The sequence below is a fragment of the Pelobates fuscus genome, chromosome 7 (assembly GCF_036172605.1).
Source record: "Pelobates fuscus isolate aPelFus1 chromosome 7, aPelFus1.pri, whole genome shotgun sequence".
Lineage (NCBI taxonomy): Eukaryota > Metazoa > Chordata > Amphibia > Anura > Pelobatidae > Pelobates > Pelobates fuscus.
Window position 1 is genome coordinate 170,411,879 of NC_086323.1, and position 27,142 is coordinate 170,439,020.

Sequence of the window (27,142 nt, forward strand, 5' to 3'; positions counted from 1 at the left end):
ATAAATGCTGATAATATTAATAATAATAATAACGCGACTGAAAAATTTAACAGTTTACATGAGAACACACTCCATGAGTAAAGTGGCCAACAGGCCATAGTAAGAAACATTTATTATTCACTTTAATTTAGATCTAAATAAAAAAAGCCAGCAGGCAGCCCCCAGAGGGTGCTAACCCGTAAGCATTAAAATGAGAGAAAGCCTGACAGGATAATAGGGCATTTAGGAAATGCTGTTCCATTAATTACACCTGAGTCTTTTTAACCCCTTAAGGACCAAACTTCTGGAATAAAAGGGAATCATGATATGTCACACATGTCATGTGTCCTTAACCCCTTAAGGACACCTGACATGTCTGACACGTCATGATTCCATTTTATTCCAGAAGTTTGGTCCTTAAGGGGTTAAGGGGTTAAATTAAATTATCGTACTACCAAAAGGTAGTAGTGGAATATCTGAAGTTCAAATACTCCTGAGATTTTTAAAGTGACTGTGCTACATTAGAAAACACTTCATTTAATGTAGGATTACTTTACCACACTTAAAAGGGGGCTAAAAGTCAAAAGTGTAGACTTAATTTATAGTGTTCAGCGTATAATAAATCTCAAATGTTTAACATGTTTAAGTAAAGGAATAAACCGTTTTTTGGGGGGAGCGTTATTTATTTGTCCCAATTATTTCAGCCAAGACTTAACAAAAGCCCCTTTTATTAAGTAACAAAGTATGTATCATTTTGTACTAAGCTATAATAATATATTTTGTGGCTGAAACACATGATGTATCTTACTGTACTAATCTATATTGAACAATATGGTGGCTGATAGACCCAGAGTGTATCTTTCTGTTCTATTCTATAAGTAGCAATGATGTGGAATCAGTAGAGACTGGTGCATAGAAACTAAAAATCTATTGATGTGGCAAGGACTAATGGGAATTGTGTGTTAGAAAATACATATTGAGTCAGTCATGATTCGTACTTCAGTTTAGATACCCCTTATTGATGGCTGGATATGCACCTGAAATGCTAACCAAATAATAATTTTCTGACTTTTTTTTTTTTTTAAACATTTCTTGTTTTCTTGGTGTAGACCTCTCGAACGTGTAGTGACCTGTCAGATTTTGGAGGCCCTAAAATGTATCCTTGCGTCTTGTTGTATCTTCTAGGGCTGTCATTGGGTAAAAGCATGAATATCTTCTGGATCACAATTCATGCTTTAGTTTAAGAAGCTGTGATTAAAACCTTGCTCCAGTTCTAAGCGTTTCTGCTAAAATGCAGGATGATTTCTGAAACACAAAGCCTGTCTGTACTCATTTACATATCAAGCTAGGATTTCTGCATCATTGAGGCACATAAGGAGTGAAGACTAATCCGTCTGCTCCAATTACATAGAAGAGCTACTGTAGCTCAAATTGCTGAAAAATATAATGCTGGGCATGATAAAAAAAAGTGTCAGTGCATAGCAGTTTGCTCCATGTGGGACGTGTCAGAGTGTGATGATGACACCTGTCCACCATCAAAATTGTCTTCAATGGGAGCATGAGCCTCTGAACTGGACCATGGAGCAATGGTAGAAGGTTGCCTGGCCTGATTAATCACATTTCCTTTTAGATCAGGTGGATGGCCGTGTGCGTGGTTTACCGGGGGAACAATTTGGTGAAGGATACACTATGGGAAGAAGGCAGGCTAGTGAAGGCAGTGTTATGCTCTAGGCAATGTTCTGCTGGGAAACTGTGGGTCCTGATATTTAAGTGGATGTTACTTTGAGACATACCACCTACCTAGAGATTGTTGCAGACAATGTACACCTTTTCATGGCAATGGTGTCCCCTGATGGTAGTGGCCTCTTTCATCTAGGTAATGCACCCTAACACACTGCAAAAAAAGTGTTCAGGAATGGTTTGAAGAACATGACAAATAGTTCAAAGTGTTTGCTTGGACCTCCAAATTCTCTAGCTCTCAGTCTGATTCAGCATCTGTGGGATGTGCTGGAACAACAAATTCGATCCATGGAGGCCCCATCTTGTAACTTGCAGGACTTAAAAGATCGGCTGCTAATGTCTTGGTGCCAGATACTACAGGACACATTCAGAAGTCTTGTTGCGTCCATGCCTCAACACATTAGAGCTGTTTGAGCTCCACAACGGGGAAATACACGATAATAATTAGGTGGTTTTAATGTTGTGGCTGATCAGTGTATATATATATATATATATATTCCAAGAAGAGACACATTCAGGGTTCTCTCTATCCAAAAAGTAAATGTTTTTATTCAACTAATGTATATAAAGAATACAGCAGTTGACGTGAAGATATTTTGATATGTCTAATTGAAGTCTCGTATTGACACTGAAACATCGACTGTATTCTTTACATTCATTAGCTGAATAAAAAAAATAACATTTACTTTTTGTATAAAGAGAACCCTTAATGTGCCTCTTCTTGGATTGTTATATATAACCATTAAATGTTTTGTGTTTATACTCTGCTGTGTAATACTTGCTTTTCTAGTGGTCTAACTATAGAGAAGTGTGCAGTGTTTCTTGCAAACACAATACCATACAACAGTTGACACACAAAAAGTGCAATTCCTTAGGGATTTTAGATAATTTGACAAAATATATTTATTTAAAAACCTATAACTATCCTTGGATATTTGAAATTCTATTTCTTTATAATCCTTACACAAGTTGCTAAATTTAAATCAGATTTTTTTATAATCACTGTATTGATACACAGAATAGTTTAATTTAGCCCAGTGTGGGTCCTAAATGTACAGCTGACATTACATGTTTTATGGAACTACAAATAGACCCTAATTCCAATCATCAGGATATTTAAAATTTGCACATTTTAGCCATCTCCTGATTTTGCAAAAATATATATAATTTGTATTTTTCATTTACTACTGTCTGTGTCATAGTTCCATACAATTTTGGACATATGTGCATTTGGAAAAAAAACAGTGAAAACTTTTATTTCACATGGGAATTTATCTATTGAGAATGTGCTTGTAAAAATTGTGTATGACCCATTATTTCCTCTGTGTTTAAGGGGATTCGATTCCATTACAAGTATTGTTTTTTAATAATGAAACACAACTTATTAGATGTCTATGTTGGTACCATTTCCCCTCCAGTATTTTTAAACCTTTGTAGATGCCTACACAGTGTCTCTTCTCCTTACTTTTTGGGGTTTTAATTTGGATTTCATTTGAAGTGAAATGCCAGTAATAAATAAATAAATAAGTATAGGACATACGTTCCTTTGTTGCAAAGCTATCATATTGCACCTTGTACATACAGCTATTGTATTAGCATTACAACTCTTAAGGCATTCTTTTAAAATAAATTGCAGCTAGCTGGATTTAATGCTGTCTCCCTTTTATACCTACTGAGATCCACACTCTTTCGTAAGAAAGGTATGTGGCCCCTTGCATTTCATATTTAACAGAATTGTTTTTGTCACTTGTATGTAGTAGCCCTCCTGTGAGATAAGTCACACTCCACTTGGAGACCTTACCTGAAAATAAACTGTACATCTGTTCAAACCCATTGTCCTCAAACAAGCAATCCATATTGTTCATTGTGTAAAGTAAACACAGCATTTCTGAGGACTAGTGTTTATTTTGAAGCTCACAGCAATTAACATATGCTACTAGAAAAATGCATTGTTTGAGCAGAATCTTATAAGTAATTTGCTGTAATTGCCACAAAAAAACGAAAACGTTCAGATGATACGTTTAGGCAGCAGATGTTTTTGCACAATGGTTTATTGGTCATTAGTTCTGCAAGATGCCCTACAAAATTCCATCCTTACAGGTGCCTGGTGAGATATTGAGGGTCTGTTGTGAATGTTTAAATTTCTTTTCCAAGGTCATTACAGCAGAAGTGTAATTTTACTCAAACATGCAAGGAGACTTGCAATTCTTAGGCAGGGAATACTTCCAAAAATCCAATCCTACAACCTCAGTCTATAGGTAAAGTTCATAGGCTTTTTTTAGAGGATGCGTTTTTAAGAATATGGAACTTTCTGATGCATTAGTAATAATTTGGCAGTTCTTCCAATTCAGTATAGTTTGGAATATTAAGGACAAATGTTCCGTTTGTGGAGTGCCAGCTGTTGTAGGCAGTAAAGAAGAACTGGATAATTTTTAAGTGGGTTCTCTAAAAGTGCATAATTTAGAGTGTAATTATCACTGCTTCATTACATGCCTCATTAGAGTTTTCTAACTGCATGTCCAAACAACAGGGAGTTCGAAGCAGTAAGATCCTAATACGATATATAATGTCTTAGAACAATGCATTTCATAAAACCCATGGTGCCTTCCTGTCACACTTCAGGAGCACAAGGAATGATCAGTATGGCTACAGCGTATGTGAGCTCCCTCACTTCTGAACGTCCACCTTGAGGATGATTCAGACCTAATTGTACTTAAGGGAAAGCAAAACATATATAGTGTTATGTGAGTGAGTGACACATCACAATACAGATCCTTAAGTACATGGTCTACAGCAGGGGTAGGTAACCTTCAATACTCCATGTAATGTAGACTACATCTCCCATAAGGCTCTTACAGCCATAATACTGGGAAAGCTTTAGGGGAAGATGTCATTTACAACATCTGGATTGCCGAATTCTGCCTACCTGTACTTTAAAGTACAAGTGTATATTTTTCTCTTTTAAATATATAAAAGAGAAAAAATACGGTTAAACTGTATCCAAGCATTGCTACAGTGTTATTACTGACTGACTGTCAAACTATCTAAATACCTTAACTGATGCCTACAAGGTGTACACATACTGATTAATGTGCCTACCCCTGGTCTAGTAAAAGTTAACAATTGGCGGAGGGCGGCGCCTAGCTACTGAAGAGAACGGTCGCACGCCGGCTGAGCTCCAAGCTACCAAGCGGGAAAAACCCACAAAGAACCCCCTTCTCCGGGCACAATGCCAATACAAGCCTAATGGGGAGAAAAAATAAAAAACTCAAGCCCGAAAAGCCCACGATGGGCATGAACATCGACGAGATGTGGCGACAGGCCCGAGGAGCCTCGAGCTCCAATATGGCGTCCTTGCACGGCGGATGCTCTGATTTCTATGCAGAGATGTCGGATGAAGATGGAGGGGATCTCACCCCGGCAAGGCATCACTCACCGCCAACCCAACCGCAACAGCCGCCTTCAGCCGTGGCCCCCACGCCAGTGAGCATGGAGGCCATCAGAGAGCTTATGGCGGAACACCATAGCAAAATCTCGGCGGATGTTGCCTCGATTAAGGACACCCTGCGGGGCCTAACAGGGCGATTGGGAACCGTGGAGAGCACCTCAAGCACCCATGCCAACCAAATCCAAAAGCTACAAAAAGAGGTACAGGAGCTGAAACTGCAATCTAGCCGAAACAACCTAAAATTTGCAGAGCTCGAAGGTAAACGCCGCCTAAAACACCTCAAGGTTAGGGGCATTGATGACAACGTACCCGATACGGAGCTGCCACATGACACTCGGCGGCTCCTCACGGCCCTATTGACTCCTAAGGTAGCCAAGGCCATAGTGCTTGACTGCATTTTCCGTATCCCTAAGCCCGCCTAGGCCCCTACCGCAGCCTCACAAGACTTAGTCCTGCAATTCCAGACCTTAAAGGACAGATCCGCAGTACTGGCGGCCACCAGAAACCACCCAACTTACCTCTTCGAAGAGATGACTCTTTCCTTCTATGCGGATCTTTCAGGGGCAACACTGGCATGGAGAAGGACCCTACAACAGCTAACATCTCTCCTGCGAGATCGCCATATACAATACTGCTGGGGCCCTGCCCACACCTTGCTGATCACCAAGGGCAACAACACACTCACAGCACGACACATGCAAGAAGCACCAGCGATACTGGGACAGCTGGATCTCCCCACGGACTCATTACCACAGCAAAAGCCTACAGCCTGAACCAAGAACCCGTCGACATGGGCCACAGCCAGCGCAGCAGAATTTATCCCCAGGCGAAGGACCGACGCACTTGAGGACGCGGCCGACACCTGAATGAACTGCCAAGGGTTTTTTCATCTCACCCACTGGGACGTTACCCCCCACAAACAGAGCCCACTTCAGTTACACACACTTTAGACCGGGACCCTCATCTACCACAGTTACACGGGGACGTTTTTTCCCAAGCATACTACTTCGGCCCAAAAGTGGTGACACTGCCTTTACTTTTTATACATGTGTTTTACTATATATTTTCTCGCAACCACCTATATATATATATCTGTGATCTTGATAAAGACCCAGCAGGGTCGAAACGTTGATTTGTTTTGTATACCACAGCGTTGTATTCTTTTTGAATGCAGTAAATAATTTTGCACGATTTTCAAGACCTAGTGTGCTCCCTTCATTACTTATCTATATATATATATATATATGTATACAGTTTTTTCTTTTTTATTCTTTTTTTTTTATTTTTCATTGTTTTTTACATTTTCATTGTCTAACATATATAGCATCACCACGAAAGCATACATGTGCGCACCCGGCCGCTCATGGGTAGTCAGATGACCCACATGTAGCTAGCTTGTGCATAAAGGATAACGTCCAACAGCCTAAACATATTTAACATTGAGCGCAAGCAATAGCCCAGTAACCCACACAATTCTCATGTTTCGATAGCGAACAAAGGCAGCCCAGTCTTACCATGACATTGTGGGCATTGTTTTTACATGTTATAGTTTATACTCAATACGTTGCACTACGCATATACTTAACCGCCAGGTCAACGATCAGACAGAGCGGTCACACCATGGCGACTTAGCCGTGATCTTAAACTCTTCATGAGCACACGCTTACCAATTTGAGCGGACACCTCTACGTTTAGTCGAAAGGCCTGTGGCCCCAACTCAATACACATACACTAGATATTTGTTCCTACCTAATATTTCACACAACATAGGAAAACATTACTGCACTTGTAAATACATTATAATATAAAACGTGTTTCTACTCATACCACTGTTTGTCATGTAAATAACCTGTACGCTGTTGTGGCGTTTCAATTTGCGATGTACACACCTGCACAACAAAATAAAGAATACAAAAAAAAAAGTTAACAATTGGCACTCCAGATGTGCATTACATCTCACACAATGCTTTGCCATCATTATGGCTGTATTATTATTATTATTATTGCCATTTATAAAGCGCCAACAGATTCCGTAGCTGTAACGGAACCTTCCGTTAATGGACGCTTCCTAGCTTGCGCCGAGCACCACAAGCACCGCACTGGACACCACAACCACCGCAGACTCCACAACCCTGCCGTAGCTTAACTGGAGCCTCACCGTCTTCCGTCCACCCTGGATCAGCTTCTGTCCTCCAGGACCGTGTGGGGAAGACCTCTCCTCCAAGGAGAGCGTAACAGGAACAAGCTCTTAAAAGAGCTAAGTGATTAAAGCCCAAGGGAGTATGCAGAGCATAGCAATCCCCAGTGTGAATATAGCTGTTCCCTCCAATCACGAGACAAGACTACGTGTTGAGGGTCAAGAAGAACTGATGTTTAATGGCAGGTACTCTGCTTTTATGCAGTGCTCCCCTGCAAGGGAGACGCCCACAGGCAACTAGGCATCAACCAATCAGACAACGGCCACATCCCACAGATTCCCTCCCCTCTGCTTGGGAGACAATCGAGTCTCTTACTGTATCCACTCAACTATCTCCAAGCTAAAAACTTGTACTTTTTATGCATTTTTATAACTTTCTGATTTTTTTTTATCACACATGAATAAAACCTATATTTTTATGAACAACACAACTTGGGGAAAAACATATTCAAAATTCATACAAATCCGTTCAGGGGTTCCAGAAATATTAAAAAGTCTCTTTGGACCGACTGCTCGCCTGTTTGCATGCCCAAAACAGTTCCACAGATTCAGGCTGTGCGGTCGGTCTATTTCTGCCCTGAAAAGCAACAAAGTCCCATCCGAAGGCGGCATTCGAATCGTTGAACGCACTTCGACTTCTGTCGAAGTGAAACCGGGGTTGCGTTTCCGTGGTGTTCAATTGTCTACTGGAGGTCTATTTTACACCCAAAAAGACAAAGTCCCGTTCGAACGTGTGTTTGAATCTTCGAACGGGTCTCCAGCCGCAGTGTCAAAGGGCAGGGGAAGGTACAGGTGTTCGTTCAAATGTGTTACAGGGATTTGACGGCACACACCGCTGACCGCGTTCGACTGGATTAAAATGGCCGCCGCCACGTGTTCGACTGTCTAATGGTGGCCACTTCGACTACTTCGGCTGTATCCGAAGTGCCATATCGAAGTACCAATCCTTTGTATAAAACAGTTAAAGGGCCAGAAACAGCATAATATAAGTCCATAAGCCCCAACTCAGTTCCTTAAAGGGCAATCCATCCCAGGGCCATAGTCGCAGGGCAGGAGGCTAGCAATCAGTCCTCTCCAATGCCCAGTGGCAAATGGTAGTTTGTCACAGTAGCGCTTTACGATATTATGAGAGGGGGGATTTAACTATAAATAGGACAATTACAAGAAAACTTACAGGAATGATAGGTTGAAGAGGACCTTGCTAAAACAAACTTACAGTCTATAGGAGGTGGGGTCTAAAACACATTAGGACAGGAAATAGCATCAAATTAGGTGGACGTGAAGCAGAGCTGGAGGAGAGAGTAAAGTGCTGCCCTTTAGGAGAGAGTAAGAGGCAGGTATGTAAGGTAGAGGTTAATCTGGGCGGCCATAAGCTTTCCTTAAGAATTGGGTTTTAAGGCGCTTCTTAAACGATTGAAGACTAGGGCAGAGTCTAATTGCGAGCTATTCCATAGGAAGGGAGCTGCCCGCGGGAAGTCATGCAAGCGTGAGTTGGCCATACGTGTGCGTGCAGCGGACAGGAGAAGGTCGGGCAGAGCGGAGAGACCGAGAAGAGGCATACCTATGGATCTGTAAAGAGATATAAGAGGGGCTAGAATTGTTCAGTGCTTTATAGGTATGGGTTAGCACTTTGAATTGACTCCTATAGCATACAGGAAACCAATGTAAGGACTGCCAGAGGGGTGAGGTGTGAGAGAACTGACTAGAGAGGAAAATTAGTCTGGCGGCAGCATTCATTACAGACTGTAGCGGGCAATACGGCTTTGGGGAACACCAATTAGGAGAGGGTTACAATAATCCATGCGGGAAATTACTAGAGCATGGACAAGCTCCTTTGTAGCATCTTGCGTAAGAAAGGGGCGGATGCGGGCTATGTTTTTAAGATGGAATCTACAGGATTTGGCAACATACTGAATGTGAGGCTCAGCGGTGAGGCCAGGATAGACTGATGTGGATACCACTAACTTGAAGGGAGAGCGAAAGAGGAGGATCAGAATTAGGAGAAGGAAAGACAAGGAGCTCAGTTTTAGAGTTTCAGAAAGCGGGAGGACATCCAGTCAGAGATGGAAGAAAGACAAGCATTGACACATTGCAGGAAGGCAGGGGAGAGTTCCGGGGAGGAGAGATATATCTGGGTGTCATCAGCGTACAGGTGGTAATGGAATCCAAATGAGGTAATAAGTTTGCCAAGAGAGGCCGTATAAAGAGAAAATACAAGGGGACCAAGGACAGAGCCTTGGGGGACTCCAATCGAGACAGGAAAGGGGAGGAGGCAGGGGCGTATTAGCCGCGAGGCAAACAAGGCATTTGCCTTGGGCGGCATTTTCCAGGGGGCGGCAAAAAACGCCGTCCCCAAATGCCCAGGGCAATTGCCTTGTTAGCCTTGCGGCTAACTGACAAGCCCTCTGGGCGGGCGATCTGCTGGGCGGCGCTGGCGGGCGGCTGGCGACATATTTCGGCTCCCAGCCTCACTCTGCGGCGTGCGAGGGAGCTGAGCAGACAGCTCAGAGGAAGTGCTCCCTCGCCAGCCGCCTGCCAGCGCCGCCCAGCAGCCACTGGACCACCAGGGTGAGAGGGAACTCCCCCCGCCCGCCCCCCCCCCCAGCATTCCCAAAGGTAAGGAGGCTGGGGGGGTTAAATAAAAAAAATAAAAAAGTGTGTGTGTATGTCTGTTAGTGTGTGTATGTATGTCTGTTAGTGTGTGTGTGTGTGTGTGTATGTCTGTTAGTGTGTGTGTGTGTGTATGTCTGTTAGTGTGTGTGTGTGTGTGTGTATGTCTGTTAGTGTGTGTGTATGTTTGTTAGTGTGTGTATGTCTGTTAGTGGATGTATGTTAGTGGATGTCTGTTAGTGTGTGTGTGTATGTCTGTTAGTGTGTGTCTGTTATTTTGTGTATGTCTGTTAGTGTGTGTGTGTGTCTGTTAGTGGATGTCTGTTAGTGTGTGTGTGTGTGTGTCTGTTAGTGTGTGTATGTCTGTTAGTGTGTGTGTGTGTATGTCTGTTAGTGTGTGTGTGTATGTCTGTTAGTGTGTGTCTGTTATTGTGTGTGTGTGTATGTCTGTTAGTGTGTCTGTGTATGTCTGTTAGAGTGTGTCTGTTAGTGTGTGTGTGTGTGTCTGTTAGTGTGTGTGTGTGTGTCTGTATGTCTGTTAGTGTGTGTGTGTGTGTGTGTGTGTGTGTGTGTGTGTCTGTGTGTCTGTATGTCTTAGTGTGTGTGTCTGACTGTGTGTATGTCTGTTAGTGTGTGTCTGTTATTGTGTGTATGTTATTGTGTGTATGTCTGTTAGTGTGTGTATGTCTGTTAGTGGATGTATGTTAGTGTGTGTGTGTGTATGTCTGTTAGTGTGTGTGTGTATGTCTGTTAGTGTGTGTGTGTATGTCTGTTAGTGTGTGTGTGTGTGTCTGTCTGTTAGTGTGTGTCTGTTAGTGTGTGTATGTCTGTTAGTGTGTGTGTGTATGTCTGTTAGTGTGTATGTCTGTTAGTGTGTCTGTGTATGTCTGTTAGGGTGTGTCTGTTAGTGTGTGTGTCTGTGTGTGTGTCTTACTGTGTGTGTGTCTGTTAGTGGATGTATGTTAGTGTGTGTGTGTATGCCTGTTAGTGTGTGTCTGTTATTGTGTGTATGTCTGTTAGTGTGTGTGTGTGTGTGTGTGTGTGTATGTCTGTTAGTGTGTGTATGTCTGTTAGTGGATGTCTGCCAGTGTGTGTGTGTGTCTGTGTGTATGTCTGTTAGTGTGTGTAGGTCTGTTAGTGTGTGGGTGTGTATGTCTGTTAGTGTATGTCTGTTAGTGTGTGTCTGTTAGTGTGTGTCTGTTAGTGTGTGTGTGTGTGTGTGTGTCTGTATGTCTCTTAGTGTGTGTGTGTGTCTGTATGTCTGTTAGTGTGTGTGTCTGTATGTCTTAGTGTGTGTGTATCTGCTAGTGAGTGTCTGTTAGTGAGTGTGTCTGTTAGTGTGTGTGTTTCTGTTAGCTAGTGTGTGTGTGTATTTAGAAGGCAGGGCGGGGGAAGGTTTGGGTGGGGGTGGCGCGGGAGGGGGGCGCCTGAGTTTTGTCCTGCCTAGGGCAGCACAAAACCAGGATACACCACTGGGAGGAGGTATCATTCGAAAAGGAGATACTGAATGAGCATTGGGAGAGATAAGAGGACAGAGTCACAGAGACAGAGTGATTGAAGAGTTTGAAGAAGGAGAGCATGATCAGTGGTGTCAAAGGCAGCAGAGAGGTCAAGAAGAATTAGTATGGAGTAGTGGCTTTTGTATTTAGCTGCGATTAGGTCATTAGTAACTTTGATAGCAGCAGTCTCAGGAGGGTGGAGGGGGCGGAAGCCAGATTGAAGAGGGTCAATGAGAGAGCTGGAATTGAGAAAGTGAGACATACAGGTAAAGACAAGTCTGTCCAGAAGCTTTGAGGAAAAAGAGAGCAGGAATATGGGACGATTGTTATAGGGGGAGGACGGGTCAAGAGATTTTTTTTTCATGATAGGTACTACAGTGGCATGTTTAAGGTCAACAGGGACAACGCCAGAAGAGAGAAAGCAGTTGAAGATGTGTGTTAAGGAAGCCACAAGACAAGGGGAGAGAGATCTGATAAGGTCAGATGGGACAAGATCGAGCGGGGTGGGGCGAGAGGAAAGGAGAAGCGCAGCCACCTCTTGTTCAGTAGCCAGGGAGAAAGTCTGAAGGGTAGGAAAGGCATGATCAATGTGCAGATGAGAGAGAGAACGGCAAGGTGGGGAGAATACTTTCCCTAGCTGTTCAATCTTGTCGGTAAAGTATCATGCAAAGCTATCGGCTGTAAGGTTAGTTTGGGGGGTGGCCACAGCAGGGCAAAGAAGAGAGTTAAAGGTATCAAAGAGACGCCTGGGATTGCGGGAGCACGCACTAATGAGAGAGGAAAAGTAGGACTGTTTGGCAAGGGGCAAGGGCTGTGCTGTATGAACACAATATGAATCTACAATGGAGATAGTCTGTCTGGGTGTGAGACTTCCTCCAGGAGCATTCAGCACAACAGGAGCATCTTTGCAGGTAGCGTGTTGATTTGGTATGTTGGGGCCGTGTCCTCCTCGAGGTGCATGTAAGAGCATTATGGGAGATGTAGTCCACATCTGGAGTGCTAAAGGTTGCCTGCCCCTGGACTACATAATCTGTTGACATCATTTTAATATATTCAGTATTTCATTGTCAAGACATCTTGTAACTGTCAACAAATATACATACATTGTAATTTTCATTGTGTAGGTAGGTGTCTTGTAACGGTCAGCAGGCAGATGCTTTGTAACTTTCTGTGTATATGCTATATTATAATGATCATTGTGTACATATTTTGTGGCTCACAGTAAATGGATATAGTGTAGCAATTAATGTGTAAATACTTTTTAGCAGTCAACAATCAGTGTGTGACTGCCTTGTAACAATTAGTGTAAATAGATTCATCAATGTGTAAATATCTTGTCACAGCATGTAGATACAGTGCAACTGTATCAATGATATTTAACAATTAGTGTGTAGTCAGAAAGTTACAATCAATTCTGTATATGGATGAATTTAACCAAATTCATATGCGTGCTTGTAGAGAAAATGTTATTGAAGTAACTTATTTTTGCAGTTTAGTCATCAAACAGTAAGACTAGTTAGATTGCACTATTTAAAATTTGAATCCCAGTTTTGGAATTGCATTGTATATAGGTAATTTTAGGAGATGCTGTTTACATTATAGTCAGGTCACAGCTGGTCACTTTCTGTATTTGTCTTTTTTCAAATAAATGTGTGTGTGTGTGTGTGTGTGTGTGTATATAATGTTGCTGAATATTTTTTTTTTAATTTAGTATTCAATTTAGGACAGCAAGTCAGTGGGCCTCACTATTATTCTATTTATTAAAGTAAGGGATTTTAGACAAAATATAAATAAATGCACTGATCAGCCACAACATTACAACCACTGACTGACAGGTGCAGAGAATAATATCGATTATATCATTACAATGGCATCTGTCAAGGGGTGGGATATATTATGCAGCAAGTGAACAGTCAGTTCTTGAATTTAATATGTTGGAAGCTGGAAAAATGAGCAAGCAAAAATATCTGAGTGACTTTGAGAAGGGCCAAATAATGATGGTTAAACAACTGGGTCAGAGCATCTCCATAACAGCAAGTATTGTGGGGTGCTACCGATATACAGTACCTGCCAAAAGGGGTGCAAGAATGAACAACCGCATAAGAATGATGGGCGCCCAAGGCTCCGATCACACAAAAGAGCTACGATAACTCAAACTGCTAAAAAAAAAAACGTAATGCTGGCCATGGTAGAAAGGTATCAGAACACTCATTGCATCCAAGTTTGCTGTGTATGGGGCAGTGTAGCCGCAGACCAGTCAGAGTGCCCAAGATGATCCGTGCCCACTGTCGAAAATACCTTTAATGGGTACGTGAGTCTCATAATTGGACTATGGAGCAATGGAACAAGGTTGCCTCGTCTGTTGAATCACATTTTCTTTTCGGTTCAGGTGCATGGCCAGGTGCGTTGTTTACTTGGGGAAAGTGATGGCAGCAGGATGCACTATTGGAAGAAGGCAGGCCGGTGGAGGGAGTGTTATGCTCTGGGCAGTATTCTTCTGGAAAACCGTGCGTCCTGGCATTCATTTGCATGTTACTTTGACACGTACCACCTGTGGTAACTTGTCTTCCTTGCATGATCATTTATCTTCCTTTCAGGACTTCCTTAAACAAAGACTAGGTGGGAGGGCTAAGAATCTTTCCTTCCCTCCCACAATTGCTAAAGGAAGTGATGCATGAACAGGATGTGATGTAAAACACATCATCTCAACTAAGGGTATATAACATAAGGCCAGGCAGGAAATCAGTCTGTTGCTTCCTTTTCTTCCTTGGTGGATGTGATGTCGAACTTGCAGCAGTGAGCCATTACTAGATGTGAAGGCCTAACCGTGGGTGAGATCAAACGTGTGGGGAAGGGGATTACTATATAGATAGATAGATTTAAAAGGGTTGTTGCTCCGTGGGTCTGGGCTGTGTGTTTTTGGTACATTTATAGTATTGTGTTGTTGCCTTCTAAATAAATACCTTTTAATGTAGACGAACCTTGTGTAATATATATATTAATTTGGTGATACACCACACCACCTACCTAGAGATTGTTGCAGACCGCATACACCCTTCCATGGCAATGGTGTTTCTTGCTGGCAGTGGCCTCTTTCAGTAGGATATTTCACCGTGCCACACTGCAAAGTTGTTCAGGAGTGGTTTGAGGAGCATGACAAAGAGTTCAATGGGTTGCATTGGCCTTCAAATTCCCAGGATCTCAATCCAAGGGAATGTGCTGGAACAACAAAACCAATCCATGGCAGCACCATCTTGCAGTATTTAAATGATTTGTCACTAAAGTATTGGTGCCAGATACCACAGGACACATACAGAGGTCTTGTGGAGTCCACACCTCAAGCATCAGAGCTGTTTTGGCTGCACAAGTGGGACCTACACAATATTAGGCAGGTGATTTTAATGTTGCAGTTGATCGGTGTAAATCATTTTACCTTTTGATTCCATAAATCTAAGCATCTGTTCAATGGGCTGAATTCAGAGGACACATATAGTGTACATCAGCTGAATGAAGCTATTCGTTCTGGTTTAATTTAAAATAATTTCCTTAATTATATGATATCTTTATTGATATTTATCTCGTGCTTTTTTTCTAATGCATTCCATATCCATCACATAAAGACATATATTGCTGTTTGTAAAAGAGTAACAAAATGCTGCCAAGGATTTATTTATTAACAGATATATTATTGCAGATATGTCCCCAAATCTAGTCTAACCCAGTAACATGTAAACAGAACTGCTCACCATGTATAGCCAAAATCAGGAACAGTTCAGACTATAAAATAATGCTGGTCTTTGTTCACATAGTTTACCCATCACTCGAATCAGATGAAGATAACCCCGTTTTCAAATCACGGTCAAGGAAGCGAAAAAGTTCTGATGATGCCCCTTATAGTCCCACAGGTGAGCAAACACTTTCTGAATATTTCGCCGAATTCTTTACCAGTCCACAATGCCACCATCTTGGGAAGCAGTGTTTTTTCAGTTTCTTGAAACTGCTAAACATTGAATAAACAGGTTCTAATCAAATTCTATTTATCTGAGACAAATATTTCAATTTGACAACATCCAAATTTCAGAAATCTAAATATGTAGGGCATCACATGTTTCAGACGTTCAAGGCTGATTCGGGCAGTCGCAGTCGTGTTACTATTAATGCTCAAACGGCTATGATAGGAACATCACTCCATCAACCCCATCCCATCAATCATTGGTATAATTGATTACCAGAAGTGAGCACACTACCTAATTTCTGTAGTTTTTCTTTTTTAAACTAAGTGGCTGTATTTTTGACAAGAAGAATCCTAATCCTGCAACTGAAAAAATGCTGCTGGGTTTCAGTTGGGCAATGATGGAACTGTAAATGATGATGCAATTGTCAACGGAGACTTGACAGTTTTTATAAAACAGTTTTCACAGAGTTTAAAGCTTGGAATGTCTGCTACTGTGCTATCATGTTTGCTTCACTTGTTAGCCTAAGACGTTAATCCCCTATTTATCTTTCTGCTTTGGCCCACTTTGCATGCTGCTCCCTTGCACACTTTGTGTATTTCAGACCTTCTTCTTCTTCTTCTTCTTGAGCACCTATTCTAAGTTTTGTTTCACACGCTGTCCATCATTCAAGTTGCATCTGTGTCCATTATAGCTGTTACTCTGCACTGATCCGCCAGACCACCTCTCACTACTCTAGCCACTTCACACCGTTGAAATGCATTGGGCACATTATAGTGTCCCACTATCTTTTGATTTGCTTTTTGTCTTGATTGTCCTGTCTAATTTAGTAACTGTGTTAAATTACTTTTTTTACCAAAAAAAGTTTTTGTTGGTAACTTGCAACAGTTTAGTGCTAAATCCCGTCATCCATCTTTCCCACTTAAGATCCTTCTTGATCTCTTTTGCCAATCCCAGAATCTCTTGCTATTTGCCTCTCGTCAAGAGACCACTCTACCCAATTAAAATCTACTTGCCTCAGGGGCTATTGCCCATGTAAACACATATCTGCCATCTAAGATCCCTGCAGACCATCTTTCTGTGTCATTGTTTTGTGTAGTTGTGTGCTGTATTTAATTTGGCTTGAAGCTAGTATGTTTAAATATGCCATGTACACAGAAGGTATGAATTGTTTGCAGAAATATAGTAAGTAGTGTCTATATCTGCCTGTTTAGCATTAGAACCCTGTGTATATCCAGTGAGCTAAAGCTGCAGACATAAGGCTCCTCCAAAACCTCTAAAATTAGGTTCCTAGGGGCAATCTATGCACTATAACCATCTCATCTGGCGCCATCCCTCCTATCAGAGATTACATTATTTCTTAGCCATACCAATTAATACCTGTAATGGTCTGAGAACGTTCAGCGCGCAATCTCAGCCACTCACCGCCACCCATTTCTGCTTTGGAGCTTGCTTCCATATTAGCCTGAACAGCTCTGATGGAGTGGGCTGCTGGCTGCCAGGGGTCCTTATCTGATATTAATCCATTAACAAATGGTGTAACAGTGAATGGCAGAACGACACCAAGAGAGACTGCAAGCACTTTAACCCCTTCAATGAGATGAAGTGGTTACAGTGCCTAGAGCGTCCTTTTAATGCTTCACTCTAATTGCATATGAAAATGTTATGATAGCGATCTGAAAAACAAAACTACAACCAGTAAAAGGACATTTAGCTTGTCACCCATTTCCAAGCATGGTTTTGTGTTAATAGCCAAGTTTGTGGTACTCATTTTATCAACTATGATTTTGAGGTACTGCCCCTGGAGCATCTCACTGGCTTGATTTGAGGTCATTCTTAAATCTCAAACCCCTTCGCTTTCTTATTGTACAGCTACAAATCTTACTTTAAGGAATTCAGAATATAATGATTTACACTATTACTAAAATAAAATTTTCAGCTTTGTTTGCCTTTCTTTTCACTCTCTTAACTCTCTGAAAACTGGTTTAAACAGAATTTAATACTTGGGGCACTGACAAGAAAATAAATGTTAAAATTCAGCACATTAAAGAGCAGCTAATCTGCTCTATCTTCTATCATGTGAGACTTGATGATTGCTATGCTTTGTGCTCCAGATGTATGTGAGTTACATTTCCCATGATGCTCAGCCAGTGTTAAAGCTGTCTGTGCATCAAAGGGCATGTAGTTTACAAATTTCTGCAGTTATTGTAGTCACTGTTCTAAAGCTACTCCACATCCTGTAACCTGAAAAATCTCAAATACCTGTATTTTCGTAAATATTCTGATTTCATATCTCTTTTTATCTGGGATCATAGTGGCCTTTTTTTGGGCGTTTCTTTCTGATAGGCAAAGAGGATGACAAACCACCCAAATTCAGATTCTTGTAGCAAATGTATTAATTGAATTGTAATTAATTGAAAGATAATAATCAAGTAATTGTTCATTTACATAAAATAAACATCAGTAGGTGAGAATGGAAGACCTAAAAAGTAACACATTGGAATAAAATACACATTACAGTAATAAAATAAATGGCTAAACTATTGCAAGATCACAAAGAAAGTCCAGCTTTCCATGATCCAGCTTGCAAGTAATTACCCAAGACTGTGTGTTCTTGTGTCTTTGCACAGGCCTTCTGCTTGTTAGGATGAGATGATAAATGATTTAACGTGTCCCTAGGATAGAAACAACAGCAAAGACATAATAGACTAGATCCAAATAAAAATAACTTGCACCACAAAAGGGATCCAGAACAAAATATTTAAACAGTGAGTTTAATGGCTTTTGGACTTTTAGGCAAACTGAAATTCTGGCTGCTAGAAAGCCCTCCTTGATCACAGTGCATAGTATTGCTGGTTTAGTTTTGACAAATGGTATAACTAGGCTTATGGCCCTAAGAAATTAAGGTCACAAAGTTATATTTTACAAATTTATGCTACTCAAATCATTATGCAGAGAAGTCCACATAGATTAAACCAGACTACAGGGTTCCTGAGTTTTATAGATTTAGACTTTCAAATTGGCATTTTATTGCTACATTTCCCTTAACTCACAAAGGCATCGGCTGGAGGATATAATTCTATTGATGGGACGGAAACAATTTTAAAAATGACTTTAAAATTACCAGTGATTATACTATTCAGTGGTCTATATTATAATGCTTGGTATAAAGTACAGCCATCCACTAAGACATGTTCACACATGAAAAAATAAAAATCCTTTACGATGTATGCCTGTGACCCTTACTGCTGGCACAAAAAACATACAAAAACTGCCACAACTCACTAGAACAGTTGAAAAATCAATGTTATTGTTGTCTCTCTGTAATAGCCCTAACAACATTCAAACATTTATATACACATATACATAGAAATGCATATACACATTTCTATGCACACACAAACATAGTCACAAACACACACATATACACCCATGCACACATTTAATTTACACCCCTTGTGTCAGCTCCCTGTGGCTCTGTATTGATGCTGGGGCTAGGGTACTGTTACTTTCCAGCATTAGTATAGGGCTTTGAGGGAGCTGTTCAGTAAGGATACAGACTGAATCCAGCAGCTATTTTTTTTCTGTGCAAAAGTCAGAATGGTCATGTGAAAGCAATGCGAAAATGAATTATGTTGGATGCCAAGGACAGCTAGGCATTCTGGGAAAATTAACTTGACAGTGGAAGTAGAGCCTCTGCCAGTTGTGAAGTTCAATTAAATGATGGACCATCCCTGTTTTTCCTTATGTATTTTAAGAAAATGAAAGACTGCAAGATAAAAAAAAAAGTTATAATATAAAAAAAGGAGACAAAGAGAAGCACAATGACAAAAGTCAGTCTGAGGTGACAGAGCCCTTTCGCAGGGAAATTCAGGCACATCCATTTATTCACACATTCAAAACCAAATGTAAACATGCAGACATATAGTTTTAAATATCCCTTTCCTCCCCTGTGGTGCTTACACATACCAGTAGTGAAGAGGTAGTACGGATTCATAGACATGCAAGTGCAAGTGGTATGATATCATGTCATTTTCTCTCAGCACTGTCAGCCAGGCTCCAGGAGTAAAGGGTGACCTGGACCTGTCTCTGCACAGACAGCATGCTCCTTTGCAGACTACTGGAGTTATCAACAGATCAAACGTATAGATTTTTGTGTATCTGTGTGACCTAGCAACAGGGATTTGTCAAGCCCTGAACTAAATACATTGTTGAGGTCTAGTTTACTTTCATATAACCAGAAGAGACCCCCAGTGGACCCCAATGAAGAGGCAAGCAGTTATCTCTACTGATGATATATATTAGTTCAAGAAACAAAAAAAATTCAGCACAAACAAGTCCACAAGGGACCGATGTTGCTAGTCAGTCAGATATCAACAGAAATATCCTTATAGTTAGCAATAGCAAATACTCATATTATTTATGGTGTTATAGGAATGTCCACGTTTTTACTTAGCGCGATTACAAATCAGTTAGACTTCCATCCCCTACTATGATGGCTGGAGTTCAGGATGTTAGCACTGTAGCAAATATAGAGCAATGCAACTAGGTCTTGGCCCTTTCATGTTGGGTTAGACCCCCGAGTCACCTTAAATCTTATTACTGTCTACCCAAAACCCAGAGAGATGGAGAAAGAGACAGGCTCATATGGCAACCCCTACTTAGGGACTCTCATTAGCTTATATTTTTGTGAGGAGGACCTTTTTGTAATTACTTGGAGATGACTAGGAATATACCATATTTTTACTCCCAGCTGGGAACTATTGCATACCAGTAAAATGCATATGGATTTTTATTTTTACTTGTTTATTTGATTTTTGTTATGAAAGTGGATGGGAAAGATGAATAATTAAAAGCTAACTATTGACAGTTCAAGAAAAGATAAAGTAGGAATGTTCACATAATATAAGTAATGTCACACTCTCTTTCTGATAATTACTGCGTGATATGAATGTTATTCAAGAGAAAGTATGTATACACTAGAGTAAATTTAGTTTGTTTGTTTTGACTATTTGCACTCTTCTAAAACCTAAGTTTACTCAATCAGTCGTTTCGTATTCTGTCACCCCATGTGCTGCTTAGTGACTTTTAATGTCCCTATTTAGGTTTATGGCTTAACAGAATATGGGTTTACCCACAAAATTTGTCTTTAGAGGAACAAAACATGAACGTGTGTGTGCAGAAAGTATTAAGCTTTAACCTATATAAATACAATGCTGTTTGAAACTTATGTTTTGTCTATAACCCACATGGCAAAATTCAGTTAGCTCTACTTAAAAATACCCGTGGTGTATTATTTGTGATTTTTAAGCTTAAGAACCATTGTTCCCTCTAAGGTGAATAGTGAAGTTCTAAAACCATTACACAATGGTATTGACGAAAATCCCATTCTGAAGTTTGAAATGGAAGAATAGGGGTTCTCTGAAACCCTGCATGATCCCTTACAGGAACTGTTCAACTAAGAGGAAACACTCAAGAACAAACCTCTTTTGAAAGTAATTCTAAAGTCCTTGCATGTTTATTATATCTGTGTTAGCTCCTTGTTAAATGTTTATATCTAGCAAGAGTTGTGCCCTCCACACCTCGGCAAGACAGACCTGTTCGGGAAGGTACCAGAGTGGCTTCTATTGAAACTGGACTGGCAGCAGCTGCTGCAAAGCTATCACAACAGGTGAGCTATCACGACCCACCTTATCAATGATCAGAGCAGCTTTCCTTGAAGAAAATATGTTCAATATGTTTGTTTTAAGCACGGGTTGACATCATCTAAGTCGGCTATTCTTCCAGTTCGGCTACCTTGGCCCAAAATGGAAATTCACCTTGAATTTTCACTTTAGAAAATAACACTTGAAGATTTTTCAGCCAATTCTGGCTTTTCATTACAAAGAATGGATTACTAGCTTGTAGCAGGTAGTTGAGAGCAAGGGATGGGTGTTAGTGTAACACCAATAAAACCCGAATCATGGGGACACTGGCAAAGCTGGAGCTAAGTACGTAGGTTACATCTCCTTAAGTGAAAAAGTATATAATTGATCAGCTATGAGGAATTAATATTCATTATTTGAGGGGATGGCTTATCTCAATCTGCCATGAATGACTCATTGTAAGGCATGATTGTTTTTAGGTTTTGATATTCTCACTATTGACACATTACAATTCAGAAGGGTACTTGCGATGCATATTTATGTTAACCCTGCTCCTCTCCTAAATAACCTCTGCACTCTTCAATAAATCAAAATTCCCAAAGAAAAAAATCTAAATTCTGCATAGCTCATTTTATGCATTTTGCAATCTTAATAACGTGCATTATGAGGAAAGAAAATTTAGTTTTTTTTTATGAAAGGGGCTTGGGTAATTATCATACCAGCTAGGCAAGTAGCAAATGGAGATGTATCTATTCCAACTGCTCTGTTTTTAACCAACTAAGGACCTCGGGAATGATGTAAAGGAACCCTGTAAAATCCATCATATGTGTCTATGATGTTTTCTATTAAGACAGCATGCCTTTCATGAAAATCTTCAGGCTGCAGGAAGTAGAATCACGAAATAGGGTATTGTTTAATACTTATGGCAGTAAGAACTATCAAATAAGTTACTTACTCATCCAAACTTGATCCGGATTTAAAAGAAGAGAATATCTTTTACATCTCTTTATTAGAGGAGGTTTCAACTTCCTCGTGCTATGGGTCTCGCACATTACAGTGGCTATTCTATCAAGAATGACCAGCATTTTTCCAATAAAAGACCACTAACACATTCTCCCCATAAACCACTATATTGGAAGTAAAGTATCCAATGCATTAATTCTGTGAAATAGCCACATTCATTAAAAGAGTAATGTTTTACGAATTGTAGTGTATTCATCATTACAACATCAGGTAAATTATTACTCTCCACATTAAAAAGGTTATTAGAATAAAACAAACACTACAGTGTCAGTAATAGAAACATGTATTCCTGACACTATAGTGATGAAGTTTCAGTTTAGGTAACTAGCACCGTCTCTCTGCAGCAAAAAAGTGATTTTACTCACCTTTTCACCCACGCTGCACCAATCAAAATCTCCTCATTGAATCAATGCATTTTTATTGGGAACGTTCAGGATCTCTATGCAGAGTGTGGAGACGCTGAATGCAAGTGCTGCACACTGTGCAGCACTGGAGTAGGATGCACCTCTAGTGGCCGTCTTAGTGACTGCCACTAGAGGTATTACTAGGCAGCAATGTAAACACTACTTTTCTCTGAAAATGCAGTGCTAACAGTGCAGGCACAGGATATGGACATTAAGCTGTAGTGGTTCTGGTGACTATAGTGTCCCTTTAATTAGAGGAAAACTGAAATAATAATAGCTTCTCTCATTTGAAGGATTCATAAAATAATCTCAAAATAACTGATACTGCATATAATCTAGCCATTAATTTTCCTGTAGTATTAGAAACATTATTTTAAATAATACATATTCTCAAACACATCCTGATAATGGTTTGCTTCCTTAAAGGAGGAACAAAAAAGCAAGAAGAAAAAGAGTGCAAAAAAGAAGCTCTCACCCAACCACACAAATAATGTTTCTCAGGAATGCAGTTCTCCTGAAGCTCCAAAGTTGGACTCCCTGAGCAGTAGCCTAACAGATCATGAGTACACAGCAGGTGCAAGCACGTTTGGCTTAGCCCAAGTTAACAGAGGGACGCAGCCTATGGCTCCTGGGGTGTTCCTCACACAAAGGAGACCGTCGGTGTCTTCCCAGAATAACGCTGCTGCCAAAGGTAAAGCTATGTGTGGACTTTTCAGGTTAATGTGTCTTTTGTAGCAGATTGCTTACACTAATCAATGCCTTCCGGACAAAGCAGCCTCCAGGGTTTACGTGGTCCATAATTAACCTCTTAATCAATATGTACAAGGCTCAACCCAACACATTTTTTTACACTTAAAACATTTTTATGTTAAACATTCATTTTCAGATGTAGAAACCTATTCAAAATAGCTTCTGGTAACCAGAAAAGGGACTAAGAGAAAAAGGGGGTCAAATACTAATACTCAATCAAAGTAACTCTTGAACTCACTCTCGAACGCAAGCCATATTTAGAATATCTGGAGAGTCTTTCTGGACATTCTATCTTCATTTCAGAAACCTTTACTGTTTAGTTACCACTTGATGAACGGTGAAAAAAAACACGAAAGCATACTGGCTGATAAGTTTTACTATCCCCGTTACAAAATGGGTTAAAAAAACATCCAACTCCTGTTGCATAACATATATATATATAAGCCGGGTTGCGAAAACTCATTGTAGAATACAATTAAGGACAGTAAACAGTACATTTAGAGAGAGACTTACACTTAACATGTATGCTGATTATTTAACGTTTAGGTCTTTTTGACCAGCTACAGTACACCTGGTCACAGTGCATATGATTTTACCAGCCATTAACTTGCTTTCTCTATTCGGGTGGGGACAGAGAAAAATTATTTTTTTATTATCCTAAAGTGATTTGCACACAAACTATTTATTCAGTGCCTTGTGAACATGATTAATAAAAGGAAATCTTGGTTTTGTTTTGTTTTTGTTTAAGTAATAGCTGATAGTATAAACATGAGATATGAATTATTGAACTCACAATTTTCCAATATAAATAAACTGTACCGTGTTTGATCTGACTGCCTTGCTCAGTAAAAGCGAGTGACCTGTTCCCCTATCTGAGACATTGTGATTGATTGGCCGTGTGACTGTGTGTGAATTTTGCAATCTCTATTGTTTGGAGAGCCAACTTTGAAAACGTTCATTTAATTATCTTTGGCCATTGACATACGCAATCAGAGCAGACATTACTCCAGGATTCTGTTTGACATAACACAGTAATACGGGAAGATATCCTTTGATATATATATTTTTCTGTAAGTACATTGCATTCCTCTGTTGAATAGCGCTTGGCAATGTATACAGTTAAATGTTAGCTACGTTCTAGTTACCATGAAATACCACAGCCAAGACACGCGTGCCTTGACCTGAGGGATATCTGCAGACAGAACAAATAAACATCACCTGTATATATATTTGTATTGAACAGCAGCTTTCAGTAACCCTATCTTTGTGTCAGCTAAAATGTATGGAAAATCACTGCTAAGCCGGGATGAGCAGACCTCTGCAGTGATTGCTCTCTGTGTTGAACTTTGGAGAAGTGCATTAATATCTCTAGAGTATGTTCTGACCCGAGGATCCATCCCGCTACCAGTTCTCGGTGATAAAAGCACTCAGCAAGATTAAAGTTATTTAACAAGGGATAATGCGCTAGGAGTCTGGCTCATATGAACGAAGCCTGCACAGTCACTAAAGAGTTAATAAATGATGAAAATTAGTGGTTACACTATTAGAAGCAGTTTTGACTTCCATCTGTCTTAAGAGACGCTTGTTTGAATGAAAGTGTTGATTATTTTATTTATGTATAGCTTTGTTGTTTTCCGGTGTTTTTACTTAGGATAGTAAATGTTGTGAGAATGGCTGCAAGCCAACCTTGAACGGCTTAGAAAATGTTAAAGAGTGAGAGGATTCTTATACAAGTATTTCCCTCAGAGCCATAAAATAATTTTTGTATTTTCATTACATTTTCTTTATTGGATTTCTTTCATTTAAATTCAATAGAGTGGGTTCTACAGAAGTCCAAAATTCAAAACAGTCTCTTTTGATTACCCATGAACTATTGTCGCTAGGTCTGTGAAAGAACTGACATCTTCTAAAATGTTCTCACTACTAAAGCATTGTGCAGAAGTTCACTCATACCAAGAACCATTATGTGGCCAGAAACATCTTTACTTTCTTTATCCTGGTGCCAGGATTAAGACATTTTAAAAGGGGCTGTAGAAAACAGATTATTCAGCACCGCTATACTGAAGAGCAAACTGTCTTTCAGCGGCTGTTCGCCTACCTGAGTTTAAACTGCAGGTTGGAAGCACACAGTTTAAGCAAACATCACGTGTTGGTTCCATGAATGACGGCTGGAAATATAGCCATGGTGGTGAAAATGGAATGTAGCTGTGTGCATGTGGTTGTGGGAAAGTTGGGAGTGTGGGTGATGGAACTGAATGTTATGAAAGTAAAGCCTCATAAGAGTAATGAACATGCTTTGCTCGCCTTTTAAAACCAGCGACAGGTTGGTTTTGTCTCTCTCTCTCGCTGTTTATGGACGAATTAAGTATGTGAACGAGGCAAGCACAGTTTTCTCCTGTATATTTTCAGTTCTTATTTGCACAATTCATTGTATTGCCTAGTACAGGAAGAAGTGGGCATGTGCATTGTAGCAGGGGGAGAGTATAATTCTTCTGGTTTTTATTTCTCATTTCTTCTCAACTCCTACCCCATTTTCACCCAGTAATGAGACAGTATGACCTGATATAAAAAATAAAAATCACTGTATCTTCAACATTATTTGTTTCATGGTTGTCACTTAACAGCATCATGTTTTTAGTCCTGATGTAAATAAAGTCTTCAAACATTCACTAAATGTATGTTTTGTTCCTATTTAGGAAAACGAACAAAAAAAGGCATGGCAACCGCAAAACAGAGGCTTGGGAAGATTTTGAAAATCCATCGGAATGGGAAACTTCTTCTTTAGTTTATGGGAAGCTGGAACTTTTATATGGGCTCAGTAACTGTGGCGTTGACACTAATTTCCGAACTCTTGAAGGACTGCAGTAGCACTCTGCGAACGTGTTAGGTGAAGACCATACCTTACAGTACCTTTTTCACACCACTTTAATAATTCTTTTTAACTTCCAGCAGTCAACCTGTACAGAATACTGCTTTCAATATTTTGTAATATAAATGTCCTTTCTCAAATTGCTGAGAGTGACTAAGTTTGCAGGAAAGCAAGAAAGTAAGTGGATCATTCCAGTTTTAGGAAAGTATCCTTTAAAGGTGATTGGCGAGAGAATAAAAAAAAATACATTGCTTTCTTTTTTTATTGCATTATAAATATATACTGTATTACACCTTAATTTGTAAAACGCACTGTACCTGATCAAGAAGCATTTAATTTGTCTTTCTGTTGTGTTGGGGCTTTGAATAATTCATGGTGTTCTCTGTATTCATGTACTTTAAAGAAAACTTGCTACATATCAGCCAGCTTACTATTCCCCCCCCATTACTTCTTGAAGACATTTAGGTTTGAAATTAAGACGCAAAGACACATCACCCCTCCTTGGCAAAGGAATGTTGTTTGTTGTGACCACATACATATATATATATATATATATATTCTGTTGTACTTTGCAGTAGCACATACAGGGTCTTGAAATCTGGTGCAAACAAATGAGCTACAATTTTAGTCACTGGTTTTAAAAAAAAATATGAATCCTGCTTTCCATGCAAAATAAGTAACTACAAATCTAAATGGTTAAGGGATGTTTTCTAAACAGTGAGTTGTATTGAGCAGACATCAGAATTTAGGCTACAATGCAGAAAAATCTGGCCTGCGTTTTTCCAATTAAGCGTTCAGATTACAAAAATATATTGTTTTGTGAACTCTGTTTTATCTACAGTATATGCCAAAATCCTAGAAAATGTTTGGGCCTGTATCCAGTTTTATAATTTCCTTTTTTTTAGGTTACTTACAGGTAACTTGTGTGCACCACAGCTCAACTAAATGTTTTCTTTTGATATGAACATTTTCTAATTAATTGGCTGCACAACGTTTAAATCAAATTCTCTACCATCTAAACAGCA

At 40.0% G+C, this 27,142-nt stretch overlaps 1 protein-coding gene across 3 annotated transcripts in view; it reads left to right on the forward strand.

Moving 5' to 3' along the window:
• PHF2 (PHD finger protein 2) overlaps positions 1-26,777 on the forward strand; it is a 223,977-nt gene extending 197,200 nt beyond the window's left edge. The window contains exons 19-22 of one of the 3 annotated variants that reach the window (XM_063426922.1): positions 15,283-15,378; positions 20,988-21,097; positions 22,925-23,189; positions 25,945-26,777. In XM_063426922.1, the coding sequence (XP_063282992.1) occupies positions 15,283-15,378; positions 20,988-21,097; positions 22,925-23,189; positions 25,945-26,033 (560 nt within the window). In that variant the 3' untranslated portion in view covers positions 26,034-26,777. The remainder of the gene's footprint in view (positions 1-15,282; positions 15,379-20,987; positions 21,098-22,924; positions 23,190-25,944) is intronic. The other 2 variants (XM_063426921.1, XM_063426923.1) reach the window with 2 other exon arrangements.
• The last annotated feature ends 365 nt before the right edge of the window (positions 26,778-27,142 follow it).